This window comes from Elephas maximus, chromosome 1, assembly GCF_024166365.1.
Source record: "Elephas maximus indicus isolate mEleMax1 chromosome 1, mEleMax1 primary haplotype, whole genome shotgun sequence".
NCBI lineage: Eukaryota > Metazoa > Chordata > Mammalia > Proboscidea > Elephantidae > Elephas > Elephas maximus.
This window is the reverse complement of record NC_064819.1, coordinates 134,657,538-134,674,425: the sequence shown is the minus strand read 5'-3', so window position 1 is coordinate 134,674,425 and position 16,888 is coordinate 134,657,538. Positions and strand designations below refer to the sequence as shown.

Below are 16,888 nucleotides of genomic sequence, written 5' to 3'. Positions count from 1 at the left end.
ACTGTGAATATTTGAATGAACTGAAAGGTGTTTGCAATTAGGTATTTAATCTCTTGAAAGGAAATTCCTCAAAATATGATTAACTATTTTGTTCATATTACATTAAAGTTAAAGTTTGTGCTTATCATAATGAAAACTTATTGAAGCTATGAGATTGGTTTAAATGCTATTTAATGAATTTTTACCTAGATAGCACCACATCTATCAAGAATATATTATTGTACTTCATAAAGATCTTCCAAGTGCTTGCTTTGGTAGTGCATATATTAAAATTGGAATGACACAGAGAAGATTAGCGTGGCCTCTGTGCAAGGATGATACACAAATTTGTGAAGCATTCTACATTTTTGCAGGAAGGGACAGGAAAATTGAATGAATGGAAATGGGGAACCTGGGGTCAAGAAGGGGAGGGCTTGACATATTGTGGGGCTGGCAACCAATGTCACAAAACAATTTGTATTTTAATTGTTTAATGAGAAATTAATTTGCTGTATAAGCTTTCACCTAAAGCACAATCAAAAAAAAAAAAAAATCTTCTGAGTCTTGTGAAATACTGAGCAGTTTCTTGAATGAAAATCTAGAATCCAAAGAATAATAGTTTCTGAGTTTAACTTTCTTTCTGAAATTTTAATTTTAGATCCACACAGAATAGATTAGAATATAAGATTTTCATCAACAGATTCAAAGCCTTTGTTTTAGAGAAACCCATGTCTTTCATTCGATTATTTATTCATTCATCCAATCAACAAATATTTATCAAGAGCCAAGCAGATTTTAATTATTACTGTATTTGGTCACTAGAGAAATAAGTAGCTCACAAACCAATCTTCTACCTCTGTCTCTTCCTATCACCCAACTGCTATCTTCCATTTAAGCCTCTTCTTAATTATTAATTCCAACATGAAGTCAAATTTCTATAGAAAATTAGCAAATTCTCCTTGTCACCCCCTTATCTTATCACAGAGCTCACTCCTCCACAGATGTACACTCTATTGAACATATTAATAACTTGTGTATTTATCAGAATAGCTCCTGCAATATTTTCTGGGTGTCTGCATTATCAGTATTGATATTAATGTTATTTTTAAAAGAAAGCAATTACCCCTTGCTTAGTATAAGATACACAGTGCTGCCATAAAGTGCATACACTGCAATGTTGTATTTTTGTGATAATAAATGGCAACTCCTTACCTGTATTTGCTTATCTGGGAAAGGCAATGATAATTGTGAGATGATGAAATGGCCATTACCTGGACGTAGGGATTACTAGAAGGAGCCCTGGCCGCACAATGGTTAGTGCTCAGCTGCTGTGCCAGAGGTGGGAGGTTCGAACCCATTCAGTGACTCTGTGGGGGAAAGATCTGGTGATCTGCTATTGTGAAGATTACACCGTAGAAAACCTATGGGGGTGGCTCTCCTCTGTCACATGAGGTCACTATGAGTCAAAAATCAACTCATGGCACCCAGAAGCAAGAACAACAGGGGTACTACTCTCAAAGGCACCTAAGGCAGCGAGAAGAGTCGGGGGGCTAGTTGCAAAAATGGAGGGAGATTTAACTGTGAGCACTGGGACATGGGGTGTGAAGGGGCTGGGCAGGGGTCATGGATGAAGTAGAAGAAAGTTGTCATAGGATGGCACCTTTCCAATGCTGTTAAACCATCTGAACTTACGTTAAATAAAATTACCTTACGTAGAACTGAAATATTCATAGAAAGTACAAGTGATGAATTTTAGATGCCCACAAAAAAATGAAAGGAAAAAAAAAAAACTCACCTGCAGAGTTAGCTATAGGTTTTTATATAATTCAGCAGTCAAAAGCCCTGCCTCTATCAATTCCCTATTAAGCAGTGGTTGCCACTAAACATATAGACAGGGTTGAGGCATTCAGGTCTAAGATGGTGGGCTATTTTACTATTTTACCAAAGAACGTCTTTGCTAAGCAGTTCTGTGCAAATCCTTCTTTATTTGGTTCTAACCACTACCAGGTCCCATCAGCACACCCCAAAGGTTTACTGATTATCTTTCTAATCAGCTACCTCAATGATATATTAATCTATGATTGTTTTCTATCTTATTATTATAATAGGCTCTACTTTGATCTCACTACCATACCACTTTTTAAAACTTTTTATTGAAGTATGATATTCATACAAAAAGTACCCATATCATAAACATACCTCTTGATAAATTTTCACAAAATGAGCACACTTGTGTAACCAGCACCTAGATTAAGAAGCAGAACATTACCAGCACCCCAGAAGCCTCCCTGGATCCAACAGTGTCATGGATTGAATTGTGTCCCCCAAAAATATGTCAACTTGGCTAGGTCATGAGTCCCAGTATTGAATGATTGTCTACCATTTTGTCATTTGTTGTGATTTCCCTATGTGTTGCAAATCATATTATTATGATGTTAATGAGCTGGATTAGCGGCAGTTATATTGATGAGATCTACAAAATTAGATATTGATGAGATCTACAAAATTAGATAGTGTCTTAAGCCAATCTCTTTTGAGATATAAAAGACAGAAGCAAGCAGAGAGACAGGGTGACCTCATACACCAAGGAAGTAGTGCCAGGAGCAGAGCGTGTCCTTTGGACCTGAGGTTGCTGTACTGAGATGCTCCCAGACCAAGGCAAGACTGATGCATCACAAGGACCTTCCTCCAGTGCCCACAGAGAGAGAAAGCCCCTCCCTGGAGCCAGCACCCTGAATTCAGACTTCTAGCCTACTGGACTGTGAGAGAATAAACTTCTCTTTATTAAAGCCATCCACCTGTGGTATTTCTGTTATAGCGGCACTAGATGACTAAGATAAAGGGTAAAACTTATCTTGACATCTAACAGCCCAGATTAGTTTTGGCAGTTGCTGTACTTAATACAAACTGGAATCATACAATTTATGTTCTTTTGTGTCTGATTTATTTCACTTAACATAGTGTTTGTGAGATTCTTTGTTGAAGGTAGTTGTAAATCTTTTGTTTTCATTGTTATATGGCATGCCATTGTGTGAATACACCACAATTTGTTTTTCTGTTCTACTGTTAGGGACATTTAGGTGGTAGTTTTCAGTTTGGGGCCACTATGACAGTGTTGTGAACATTCTAGGACATGTCTTCAGTGACAATATATGTACATTTCTGTTGGGTATATACCTAGAAGAGGGATTGCTAGGTCATAGGGTATGTATACCATCACTTTTGAAGTTAATATAAAATTATAGTGAACTAAACAAAACTAATATATAAAACAGTTTCTTAGGGAAAAATATGTCCTCATTTTGAATTTAATAAGTGATTATATGTTAGTGGCACAGCAGTGAAGCACTCAGGTGCTAACTGAAAGGTTGGCAGTTCAAAGCCATCCAGCAGCTGTGCGGTAGAAAAACCTGGCGATCTGCTTCTGTAAAGACTACAACTTAGAAAACTCTGTGGGGCAGTTCTACTCTGTCACATGGGGTCACCATGAGTTGAAGTTGACTCAAGGGCACCCATCTACAACAAGACTTTATTCTCAGTACTTTATAAGCATTGATTTATTTTATAATCCCTTTGAAAATCCTGTGAGAGAGGTACTGTTATTATGCCAGTTTTATTTATGAAGAAACAGACACAGAGAAGTAAAATGGATTGCTTAAGATAGCACAGCTAGTGAGTGGTAGATACAGAATTTGAACCCAGGCAGCCTGGCACTGAAGTCCATAGATCTAACCATTATACTATGCTTTTTTTTTTTAACAAAGGATACCAAAAAAAAGGGACATCTGGAGCTCCAAACTGACCTCATTCGTGTGGATTTAGCATCAAGAATCACTAGGATCTCAATAATGATACAGGAAAGAAGACAGTAACACAAACATGGCTGCAGACAGGATTAGGGAAACTGACCCAGATGAAGGATTTCACCAACGTGGAAAGTGATTATACCCAGTTCCAAGATCTAAAGGAAATAAAATATTTGGGCCTACAGGAGGGCAATGTCGCTATTCAGGATGAATGACTGACACAGCACTGAATGCCTTTATAGTCAAGAAAATTAAAGAATTTTGTGGAAGGAGGTAGAGGGAGTGGGCTGGGGACACATGATGAGGGATATCTGGAGTTCAAGCCAAGGCCCGAGGAAATGGTTGGAGAACGGAGACAGGGTCCATTCCCCTGAAGAGATCTGGAGGGGATGCAAGGTCCTAGCCTTTTGGATTCGTAATGAGGACATTACCCCTACCCTGGCAAGGAGCTAGAATGTTAACCAAGAATGAAGAAAACCTAGCACACAGACTGGGCATGCAGTAGGAACTGGTGGGAGAGGCTATCAGTGCCAAAGATTTCACCTCCAAGCACACTGGGTACCACTTTCAATGCAATGGCACTGATTCCAGGACAGGATACTACTTTCTCGAAGAATGAGTATCTTTAGGAAGGTTCAAAGACTGGAAGAATTGAACCTAGAGGTTAACATCCATGACAATGTGTGTCCTAAAAGAAGAGATTCAGTGATGACCTTGGGCAGCACCATAAACTTTGTGAGACTCTATTTTTTTTCACATGTAAATTAGGAATAAAAGTATTATCCTGGCAGAGTTATTGTGATGTTAAGTGAGATTAACTTTTAAAAATATTTCTAGCAGGTACTAAGGAATTCTAGTGGCACAACGGTTAAAGACTCAGCTGCTAACCGAAAGGTAAGTGGTTCTAACCCACCCACTGGCTCTGCAGGAGAAAGACCTGGCAATCTGCTTCCATAAAGATTACAGCCAAGAAAGCCCTATGGGGCAGTTCTACTCTGTCAGATGGAGCCACTATGAGTCAAAACCAACTCGACAGCACCTAAGAACAACAACAGTAGGTACTAGTAGATATTTAATAAATATTAGTAGTTCACTTCTCAGCACCTGGGCAGACAACAGTATTTACTGTCGGGAGGATTAAACTTATGGTGAACTCCTTGAGGGAAACTCCTGGGTATTTCTCAGCCATGGAAACCCCATATTTTTTGTTTCTTGGGTCTTGTAGATTGGTCTATTTGTTTTCTTTTTCACTATCTGAACTGGGATTTGTTTCCCTTTCCAAACTATCTGAGCTTCTGAGAAGGTTCTCTATTCTCCCTGCCCACTAAGAAACAGAACACGGTTTCACAATTTCTTCAGTTTCACAGTTTCTTCACAGATTCACAAGTATAAAGACTTTTACTGCCAGGAGGCTTAGGAGACATACACATGCCTTGTCCTCAAGCTAACCTTCCCCTCCTTGTCCTCTCCCTAGGGCCCACCCGCAGCTGGTTTTCCTTCTCAGAATAAGATAAGAAACAGAGAAGTGTATCCTCCTAGTATTCCACATTCCCTTTTTAATACCACCCATGGGAGCCTCTGTGGCACAGTTGTTAAGAACTCAGCTACAAACTGAAAGGTCAGCGGTTCAAACCCACCAGCCACTCTGCAGGAGAAAGATATGGCAGACTGCTTCCATAAAGATTACAGCCTTGGAAACCTTTTGGAGCAGTTCTACTCTGTCCTGTCGGGTAGCTAGGAGTCGGAATTGACTTCGTGGCAATGGGTTTCTTTGTTTGTTTTTTAATAGCACTTACTATGGCCCAAAGTAATATAAAACAGTGCTGTGGTAGATATAAAATGGGATAAGAAAGAAGCAATGATCTTAAGAAGCACACAGTTGAAGAGATGAGTACAATTTCAACAAAAAAAGTACAATAGATGAAACATAAGGATTCCTAGTGGAACATCAGTTAAGTGCTCAGCTGCTATCTGAAAGGTTGGCTGTTCGAACCCAACCAGCAGCTCTGTGGAAGAAAGACCTAGTGATCTGCTTCCATAAAGATTACAGCCTAGAAAACTCTATGGGGCAGTTCTACTCTATCACATGGGGCTGCTATGAATCAAAATTGATTGGATGGCACCCAACAACAACAGCATATGAAGCATAAGTGCGGATAGGGGTGATACTAAAAACACTTATCACCTTTCAAGGCATAAGCACTGACCTGATTGGAATGCATGTTGGGTACACACAATGGCATGGCTGTACCAGTGTGCAGCTCCAAATATCAGCTTAGCATGTGCAGGAAGAGACTGCACAGAAGGCCACGGCATGGAATGCCTCAAATGCCAAATAAAAGGCTTTGACTTTATTTTCTAGGCCCCTCAGAGCCACAGATCTGTCCTAAGCACAGGTGTGATACAATGGAGCTATGTTTGGGCACTTGCTTCTTAGCCCTTTAGCCTACTGGGGAATTGAAGCCACAGAATAGAAAGGATTGTTCTTTCCTATTCTTGTGAAGTCATCTCTCAACCACTTATGACCCAAGCACTGGCTTATAATTTTTTTCACTCATTACAGCTTGCTTTGAAGTCCACGAAGAACAGATCTGATGAGTTGCGTGTAGACATTTGGAATACTGCAGAGTTGTCATCCCTCAGCAGACAGCCAGCTGATCTCCTGACTTGTGTGTGCCAAAGAACAACTAAACAAAAAGCTCGCAAGGGATGCACAATATGACTGGAATTTCCCTCTGCCAGCTGGCCACTCAGATACTTGGGCTTCTCTTCATAATGTTTCCTACTTTTGAGGCTGCTAAGTAAGCCAAGGAAGCAAAAGTTAAACTGGGGGCTGGGCAAATCCCAGGACAGTGAAACAAATTGGGAGGAATGTGGAAAGATGTCTCAAACTGACACATCTTTTGAATTAATCTCTGTAACCATGTCCCCTTTAGCACTATTTTTTTTTTTTTCCTGAATGTCCTTTTGGGAAAAGCTTAGCTAATTTCTCCCATGTGAACTGAGCACTGAGCACTGTCTCATCTACCAAGGATTAGTTGGCTAAATATATCAACTCTGGCTTATAAAACAGGGTTGAAAAATCTCTTAGATCACTCATTGCAGGGAGGAGGGCATGGTGGGTAAGGGTGTGAGTGCTGGTGTTAGGCTTGCTGGTGTGACTCCAGGCTCTCCAATACACCTACTGTGAGGCGCTGGGTGGGTTTCTTATCATCCATTTTCTCCTCTGTAAAATGAAAATGATAATGTTAACCACCTCATAGCAGAGTTTGAGGATTAAATGAGTTACAAACACAATACTTAGAAAGACCTTGGCATATAGTAAGCACACACACAAAAAAAGATGAGTTGTTTCTATCATTATTGTTGTTGTGATATTATCCTACATTTTTCTATGCCTCTTTGTACTCCTCCATGTGAAGATAATTATCTTATACCCTCTGGATTATAAGGTGGTTCAGTGTTAGAATTCTCATCTTCCATGCTGGAGACCTGGGTTCGATTCTCAGCCAATGCACCTCAAGCAGAGCCACCATTTGTCTGTCAGTGGAGACTTGTGTGTTGCTATGATGCCAAACAGGATTCAATAGAGCTTCCAGACTAAGACAGGCTACAAAGAAAGGTCTGGTGATCCACTTCCCAAAAATCAACTGAAGAAAACCCTCTAGATCACAATGGTCCAATTCCCATGTTGCGCATGGGGCCGCCATGAGTCAAGGCAACTTGACAGCTTCTAACAATAATAAAGCCTCTGTTAAGGAAGCCTAACTAGCTATGAACCACAAAGTACTAAAAATATGTATCTCTCCCAAGAACAGATCATTAAAAAATATTAAAACTTTTGGAAATATAATAGAAAGTAGAGATTTTTCCACATTTTTTTCCTCTGAGCTCACAACAAACAACTCACAGATCTCCATTAAACCCCTTTTCTAGCTTTCCAGACAAGCTAGATTTCTCTGAATGAAAACAACAATAATTCTCTAATCATAAAAAGGTACATTAAGATTATTAAAACATCTCCTAGCTTATTAAATAAAAGTATTTCATCAATATTATTGATTATTCCTAAAATAGTAAAGGTGAGGCTTTCACATTTGCCTGGACAAGTAAACCTTTGCCTCTTACTACTAAGGTGTACTTGCAAAGGTGAGTTTTGCAGAGGACAACCTTCTCAGACAGAGCAGCACTGGTCAGGGATGTACTTCGTAAGTAGTTTTAAATTCCCATATGCTCAGATACTACAAACCCGTTTCCATCCAGTCAATTCCAACTCATAGACACCGTCCTATAGGACAGAGTAGAACTGCCCCATATGGTTTCTGAGGAGTGGCTGGTGGATTTCAACTGCTGGCCTTTCCGTTTGCAGCCCAGCTCTTAACCACTGCACCACCAGGGCTCAGCCCATATGCTAGGGAAAGGGGAAAAAAAAAATCTATCTAGAAATCTCATGTTGGTCATCTACAAAATAGGAATGATTTATATCTTCCTTACAACAATCCTGAGAGGTTTAAAAACCAAGTAAAAGAGTGAAATACTTGGAGTTCCTCAAAGCACTATTGAAGAACTCATCATGAAGAGCATGGCATGCACATTGGCGGATGGCACTCTCTGTTAGTTTCCGTAAGATCTGCACTCCCAGCTAATTGTTCTCTTATTTTATAAGGAAGTAGGTCAGCAGGAAGCACCAAACTGCAAAAAAAAAAAAAAAAAATCACTAACGTGTGTGTGGTGATTAATTCTTTGAATTATTCATCTTCATCATTGATTGCTTAATTGAGTAATATGGATATAAAATTCCAAAGTGCCCTCCAGAACTCAAGACACTGGAGCAACAGCACATCTCTGGCTTGGATGGATCTGTCTGAGCTACACAAGAGGTTCTGCTTTAAAGCAGACTCTGGCTAGCAACCTCTGACTCAGCCTCTCCCAATTTTTCACCCAGATTTATATATTAAAAAAAAAAATTTTTTTTTTTTTTAGATTTATATATAGTTAAGAAAAATATGGAACTACAACAACAAAAGGAAAGTTAGTCTATCATTCAAGTCTTTGCCAGAATTTGGGCAGGATCTCCAGGAACGTCGGGCAATTGGGCAGAGAGGTTAAGAGCCTTGGAAGCAAGGCATGCTGGGAATTTTAGCGTTTGAAGTAATACAACTTTTCAGAGAGTGAGAAAATGAAGGTTAGGAAGAAAACTCTATCGAAGGCCAATAACATTGTCAATTAGAACATGCTAAATGGTAACTGGGCTAAGAGCTGGCATATGGCGCAGTGGTTAAGAGCTCAGCTGCTAAATAAAAGGTCAGCAGCTTAAATCCACCACCCATTCCTTGAAAACCCTATAGGGCAGTTCTACTCTGTCCTATAGGGTCGCCATGAGTCAGAATCAACCCAATGGTAATGGATTCAGTTTTTTGTTTTTAACAGTACCTCTAGTGGAAAAAAAATTTTTTACTAATATACCCTGACATACAAGATTTACACAGAAAAATATGGCTTTTTATTTGAGTGAGTTAAAGACAAAAAGCAAAAGTGACAATAAACTGAAAATGGTGCAAAAGGAGTATAACTCTCGATTTCTATATTAACAACATATATCTTAAAGTTACTTTAACTATTTTAGAAGGATGTTTGTTGTTAGGTGCCTTGGAGTAGGTGCTGACTCATAGCAATCCCCTGTACAACATAATGAAACACTGCCCTGTCCTGCACCATCCTCACAATTGTTTTTATGCTTGAGCCCATCGTTGCAGCCATTGTGTCAATCTATCTCATTGAGTGACCTCCTCTTTTTCGCTGACCATCTGTTTTAGCAAGCATGATATCCTTCTCCAGGGACTGGTCCCTCCTGATAAAATATCCAAAGTATGAGAGATGACGTCTCACCATCTTCACTTCTAATGAGCATTCTGGCGTACTTCTAAGACAGATTTGTTTGCTCTTCTGGCACTCCATGGTATATTCAATATTCTTCAACAACACCACAATTCAAAGGCATCAATTATTCTCCAGTTTTCCTTATTCATCATCCAGCTTTCACGTGCATACGAGGTGACTGAAAACACCATGGCTTGGTCAGGCACACCTTAGTCCTTAAAGTGGCATCTTCGTTTTTAACACTTTAAAGAGGGCTTTTGTAGCAAATTTGCCCAATGTAATGCATCTTTTGATTTTTTGACTGCTGCTTCCATGGGTGTTGATTGTGGATCCAAGTAAAATGAGATCCTTGACAACTTCAGACTTTTCTGTTTATCATGATGTTGCTTATTAGTCCACTTGTGAGGATTTTTGTTTTCTTTTATGTTGAAGTGCAATCCATTCATACTGAAGGCTGTAGTCTTTGATTTTCATCAGTAAGTGCTTCACGTCCTCTTCACTTTCAGCAAGTAAGGTTGTGTCATCCACGTATCACAGGTTGTTAATGAATCTTCCTCCAATCCTGATGCTATGTTCTTCTTTATATAGTCCAACTTCTCAGATTATTTGCTCAGTATACAGATTGAGTAAGTATGGTGAAAGATAGAAACCTCACGCACACCTTGTTCTGTTAGAATGACTGCCTATTGGTCTAACTACAGGTTCCTACAAGCACAATTAAGTGTTCTGGAATTCCCATTTTTCACAATGTTACCCTTAACTTGCTATGATCCACATGTTCAAATACCTTTGCATAATCAGTAAAACAAAGGTACTGAAGGATGAAGGCCAAGCTAGACTAAAGGCATTGGCAAAAAACAAAGCTCCAAGAATTGACAGAATACCAATGGAGATGTTTCAGCAAACTGATGCAGCGCTGGCAGTGCTCACTTGTCTACGCTAAGAAATTTGGAGGACAGCTACCTGACCAACAGACTGGAAGAGATCCATATTTATGCTTATTTCCAAGAAAGATGATCCAACTGAATGCAGAAATTGTTGGACAATATCATTAATACTGCACACAAAGTTTTGCTGAAGATCACTCAAAAGTGGCTGCAACAGTATATCGACAGGAAACTGCCAGAAATTCAAGCCGAATTCAGAAGAGGACGTAGAACCAGGGACATCATTGCTGATGTCAGATGTATCCCGGCTGAAAGCAGAGAATACCAGAAAGATGTTTATCTGTGTTTTATTGACTATGTGGATCATAACAAACTTTGGATAACATTGCAAAAAATGGGAATTTCGGAACACTTAATTGTGCTCATGAGGAACCTGTACATAGACCAAGAGGCAGTTGTTCAAACAGAACAAGGGGATAGTGTGTGATTTAAAGTCAGGAAAGTGTGTGTCAGGGTTTTATCTTTTCACCGTACCTATTAACTCTGTATGCTGAGCAAATAATCTGAGAAGCTGGAGTGTATGAAGAAGAATGGGGCATCAGGATTGGAGAAAGACATTTTAACAACCTGCGTTATGCAGATGACACAATCTTGCTTGCTTAAAGTGAAAAGGACTTGAAGCCCTCGCTGATGAAGATCAAACACTACAATCTTCAGTATGGATTACACCTCAACATAAAGAAAACAAAAATCCTCACAAGTGGCCTAACAGGCAACATCACAATAAATGGAGCAAAGTTTGAAGTTGTCAAGGATTTCATTTTACATGGATCCACAATCAACAGCCATGGAAGCAGCAGTCAAGAAATCAAATGATGCATTGCATTGGGCAAATCTGCTGCAAAAGACCTCTTTAAAGTGCTGAAAAGCAAAGATGTCACCTTGAAGACCAAAGTGTGCCTGACCCAAGCTGTGGTGTGTTCAATAGCCATATATACATGCAAAATCTGAACAATGAATATGGAAGCCCTAAGAAGAATCGCAGAATCGTGGCGTAGTGATTAAGTGCTACGGCTGCTAACCAAAGGGTCAGCAGTTCGAATCCTCCAGGTGCTCCTTGGAAACTCTATGGGGCAGTTCTACTCTGTCCGATAGGTTCGCTATGAGTCAGAATCAACTCGACGGCACTGAGTTTGCTTTGGTTGTTTTTTTTTTTTAAGAAGAATTGACATCTTTGAATTGTGGTGTTGGCGAAGAACATTGAATATACGATGGACTTCCAAAAGAATGAACAGATCTGTCTTGGAAGAAGTACAAGAATACTCCTTAGAAGCAAGAATGGCGAGACTACATATCACATACTTTGGACATGTTATCAGGAGAGATTAGTCCCTTGAGAAGAACATCATGCATGGTAAAGTACAGGGTTAGCGAAAAAGAGGAAGATCCTCAATGAGATGGATTGACACAGTGGCTGCAACGATGGGCTCAAGTATGGCAACGTTTATGAGGATGGTGCAGGACCAGGCAGTGTTTCATTCTGTTGTACATATGGTCGACAGCACCTAACAACAGCAACAAATGTCTTTCTGGATTCTCTGCTTTCAGCCATGATCCATTTGACATCATCAATGATATCCCTTGTTCCACGTCCTCTTTTGAATCCAGCTTGAATTTTTGGCAGGTACCTCTGGATGTACTGCCACAACAGCTTTTGAATGATCTTCAGCAAATTTTATTTGCATGTGATATTGATGATATTGTTCAATAATTTCCTCATTCTGTTGGATCACCTTTCTTTGAATTATGTACAAATATGGATCTCTTCCAGTTGGCTGGCCAGGTAGCTGTCTTCCAAATTTCTTGGCATAGATGAGTGAGTGCTTCCAGCACTTTTATATATAATTGAAGAATATATTTTCTTTATGAAATGAGAGCAGAAAATTATAAAGAGACCAAAAGAAAATAGTGAGATAAATAGATAAGAATGATAAACAAAAGGCATACACGGACACTAAAAATGTGACTGCAACTCAGAAATTCCATTCATAAGACATGTATCCCTAGGGAGACTGTGGTATGTGTGCAATAGGAGGTATATACATGATCATTCATAGGGTAGTTGTTTCTAATAGCAACAATCTAACAACCCTACAATCCATCAATAAGATAATGGATAAATAAGTACCTTTTGAAATACTTAAAATATTCAATAGTTGAGTTAATTCCACAACAAACAGAATAATCCGCCAAATTTGCATTGTAGAAAATCAACTACAGGATGTTAAGGACAAACTTGAGTAGTTTCTCCAAAACACAGAGGTAAATGATGAAAAGACAAAAACCCTGAGAGATGACGACTGTGATGAAGACAAAGAACCAAAATCTAACCCAAGAGTTACAGGTAAGCTTAAGAAAAAGACAAAACAAAGTATTGTACTAGATTTAATAATTAAACATGTTCCAGAGGGAAAACAATGGTGTTACACTAATAACATCCTTATTAAGATGAAAAATGTTCATCATATTCAAAGCAAAGATTCATGAACAGAATGAAATAGAATCGCCATGAGTTACATTCTGAAAAACAACAACTTTGAATACAATGATAAAGAAAGGTCATTTTAAGCATCCAGGAAAGAAAAGAATTAATGATTTCTAATAAAAATTCAACCACATGCCATTTATGGCTTTCTTTTTCCAAACAAAATTATGAAAAACAATGCAAGATCTCTTAAGAGGAAAACTGTGAGGATAAAAGTTTCAAAAATTGTGTTCTCAGATAATTTGACTTTCAGGAATGAAGGAAACATAAAAAGTATCCTCAGATCTGCAAATGTTCAGAAAATAAACTATTTATGTCCGCATCTTGGAAAGGTTAAAGTTATACTCCTATTGACCAAGAGATGAATCATAGTGAAGACCTCAAGCAGAGAAAGTCATGGAATGCATCAAAGCCAGTTAAACATAGAAGTAAATCCAGATTACAATGGCTTACTTGTTGTTAGGTGCCACTGAGTTGGTTCCAACTCACAGCCACTCCTGTGTGCAACAGAACAAAACACTGCCCAGTCCTACACCATCCTCACAATTATTGCTATGTTTGAGCTCATGGTTGCAGCCACTATTGTCACCATTCCTAATATCATTATAAAACAGAAAGGAAACAAAAAGTGAAATACTAATTTACTAACAACTATCTGAGTCTGCAACTGTACATTATATTCAAGAAAATGTGGAAGGGAAGGAGGAACAGAGCAGAAAAGAAAACTGAAATACTATAGGAAAGGAAAGGAAAACAGGAAATACTAAGTGTAAAAAAGGCAATAATGGCCATCAGGGTCATTACATATTAATAAAAAGATATTTCATGAGGAAAACTTAACAGTCATTTAACATATAACATATCAGCATATTACATATCAACATATATACAGCAAGGATGTCAGAAGTATTAGAAATGTGAAAAAGAAAGTATCTTGTCATGGGAGACTTTTAACACACTTCTCTTCCAGACTCAAAAATCAAAGCCACTGCAGTAGAGTAGATTCCAACTCATTGCGACCCCATGTGTTTCAGAGTAGAACTGTGCTTCACAGGATTTTCTAGGCTGTGATTTTTTGGAAGCAGATCACTGAGAACATTTTTATATTTCCTTCGTTCCTGAAGGTCAAATTATCTGGGAATACAATTTTTGTAACTTTTATCCTCACAATTTTCCTCTTAGGAGATCTTGCATTGTTTTCCATAATTTGTTTGTGAGAAAGAAAGTCATAAGTAGCATGCGGTTGAATTTTTATCAAAAATCGTTAATTCTTTTCTTCCTGGCTATTTAAAACAATCTTTATTGGTGAATTCAAATTTTTTTTTTTTTCCCAGAACATAACTTGTTGTGATTCTCTTTCATTTTATTCATGGATTTTTGCTTTGAATATGAAGAATTTTTTTTTATATCTTAATACTGTTTTTTGTAATACTGTTTTTAATGGTGTTATTAATGTAACACTATTGTTTTCCCTCTAGAACATGTTTAATTATTACAATTGTTTGTTTGGCTTTTTTTTTTTTTTTTTGAGGCCATTCTTCTGAGTTGACTGCTGGGTAAGTTCTAACCACCAAGCCTCTGATAAACATCTATTTGATTAATACGTATAGTTAGTAAGTTTCAGTCTACAGATATACTATTTTTTTTACTCTAAAAACAGAAAAATATATATACATGTCTATTACATTCAGAGAAACCCTCGTGGTGTGTAGTGGTTAAGTGTTCAGCTGCTAACCAAAAGGCCCACAGTTGTAATCCACCAAGAGCTCCTTGTAAACCCTATGGGGAACTTCTACCCTGTCCTACAGGGTCACTATGAGTCGGAATTGACTCAGTGGCAACAGGTTTAGTTCTGGTTTACTACATTCAGAGGTCCCTGGGTGGTGCAAACTGTTAAGCACTCAGCTACCAGCTGAAAGCTTGATGGTTCAAATCCACTTAAAGGCATCTTGGAAAAAGGCTTGGCAATTTGCTCCTGAAAGGTCACAGCCTTAAAAACCCTCTGGAGCAGTTCTACTCTGCATGCACGAGGTCACCATGAGCCAGAATTGACTTGGTGGCAACTAACAACAACTTACATTCAAGATTAATATAACTTATAAAAATTCAACACTGTCACGAAGAAAATGCTCAAAAGTTCCCCAAACCAGAGATTACAGAGGCTATATTCTCTGACTAAATGCCATAAAACTGTATTTTTTATAAAGTTTAAACAATCAAAATCCAACCACCTTGCAAGCTACAAATGCTTTCCAAAATAGCTGCGTGAGTGAGAGAGATAATTAAAAGTAAAATTACAGACTTGTTTTCAGATAATAACAATAGGACCCTGACTTACCTAACTTTATAAGATGTGTTCAAAGGCAAGAATATGGCCTGAAATATTTTATTTCTACCTAAAAAGAGAATTAAAAAAGAATAAAAATTGAAGTTAATTTCAATTCAATGAAAGAATATAAACAAAATAAGAGGAAGAAGATATTGAAAATAAATGTAAAAATTAATGGATAAGAATATAGAAAAACAGTAAAATCGGCAAATTAACTATGTTGTTGAATTCTTAAAGAACAAGAACAATAAAAAAAAGTTCTTGCAAATCTAATCAAGAAAATAAGAGTAAGCAAATATATAAAATTACAAGAAAGATATACAACTTTAAAAAAGATAGTAAAAGATTCAAAGATGATTTTAAAATGATATAAAAATGAATAGCATAAATTAATTAGCTTAATAATTTAAAAAAACTTTAATAATGTGGATTCAAAGATATTGATGGAAAAAAGTTGTGGGCCAAGCCTAAAAAGACTAATATCCAATGAAGAATTAAAATTGAAAAAGTTTTTAATAACTGCCTTCAAGATAGCTGCAGGGTCAAAGTATTATCAATGAGCGCTTTTCAACTTTCGAGATGTAAGTAATTCCTATGTTGTATACTCTTCTTGTGCATAGAAAAAGAACAGGAAAAACATTTTAATTCACTTTACATAACTAGGAATGACCCTCCTAGAAAACTTGAAAATAATCAGTATAGATGCAAAAGTCTGAATAAAAGATGAACATACTTGTGGTGAAATGAGTTCCTTTATATGACCTTTTGCCTTGGTTCTTTGGAAAAACTTCTTGAGAGATTTTTCCCCTAAGCCCTGAGGAGTTACCTTTGCTCTAGTTTCTACTCCAGAGGGTTTATTACTTTTGTCCAGGTTGATTGACACTTCCTGGGTAAGCAGTAAATAACTTGACTTTTTGTCTGGCCCTGAGCTTCAGCCTGCCCTGTGATTAGTAAGTACCTTGCAGGGATTGGTCAATAGACTATGTAAATGAGGTGACTATGGCCTACTTTGCAAATGAAGGGTCTGCTCCCTATGGAGAGGGGATGGATCTGTTTGTGGCCCCTGCTGGGAGGGGTCATGCCTTGAAATTGACAAAGAGTTGTATATATAAGCAGTCAACCCCAAAGAGGTTGGAGAGACAGAAGGAAGCAGGAAAAGCAGAAGGAAGAAAGAAGAGAGAAGCAGAGAGAGAGAGGAGGTAAGGAACCTCCTAAAAGAGCTGAAACATGGGTCAAGGGCTATAACACTGAAGACAGTGACAGGCCTGGAAGGGGTCCTGTGGCAGGGATGGTGGTGACAGATGGAAGGGTTAGGAGGAACTTGTCCTGAAGGGGCTGAGAGGTGCTTGTCCTGAAGGAGCTGAGGAGGCCGGTCCTCAGGGAGTTGAGAGGAGCCTGTCCTGAGAGGGCCAAGAGGAGGCCTGTCCTCAGGGGGGCTGAGAGCAGGTCGGCATGCTGAGAG

The 16,888-nt window shown here is 38.4% G+C and overlaps 1 protein-coding gene and 1 non-coding gene across 2 annotated transcripts in view; both read left to right on the top strand.

The window, feature by feature from the left end:
• Window positions 1-242: 242 nt before the first annotated feature.
• LOC126058228 (U6 spliceosomal RNA) lies at window positions 243-349 on the top strand. Its single transcript, XR_007513146.1, has one exon. It is a non-coding gene; the product is annotated as a U6 spliceosomal RNA (small nuclear RNA).
• Window positions 350-12,905: 12,556 nt separating this feature from the next.
• The window catches only part of LOC126070011 (skin secretory protein xP2-like), a 102,237-nt gene continuing 98,254 nt past the window's right edge, over window positions 12,906-16,888 (top strand). The window contains exon 1 of the mRNA XM_049873754.1: window positions 12,906-12,956. Coding sequence (XP_049729711.1) covers window positions 12,906-12,956 — 51 coding nt within the window. The remainder of the gene's footprint in view (window positions 12,957-16,888) is intronic.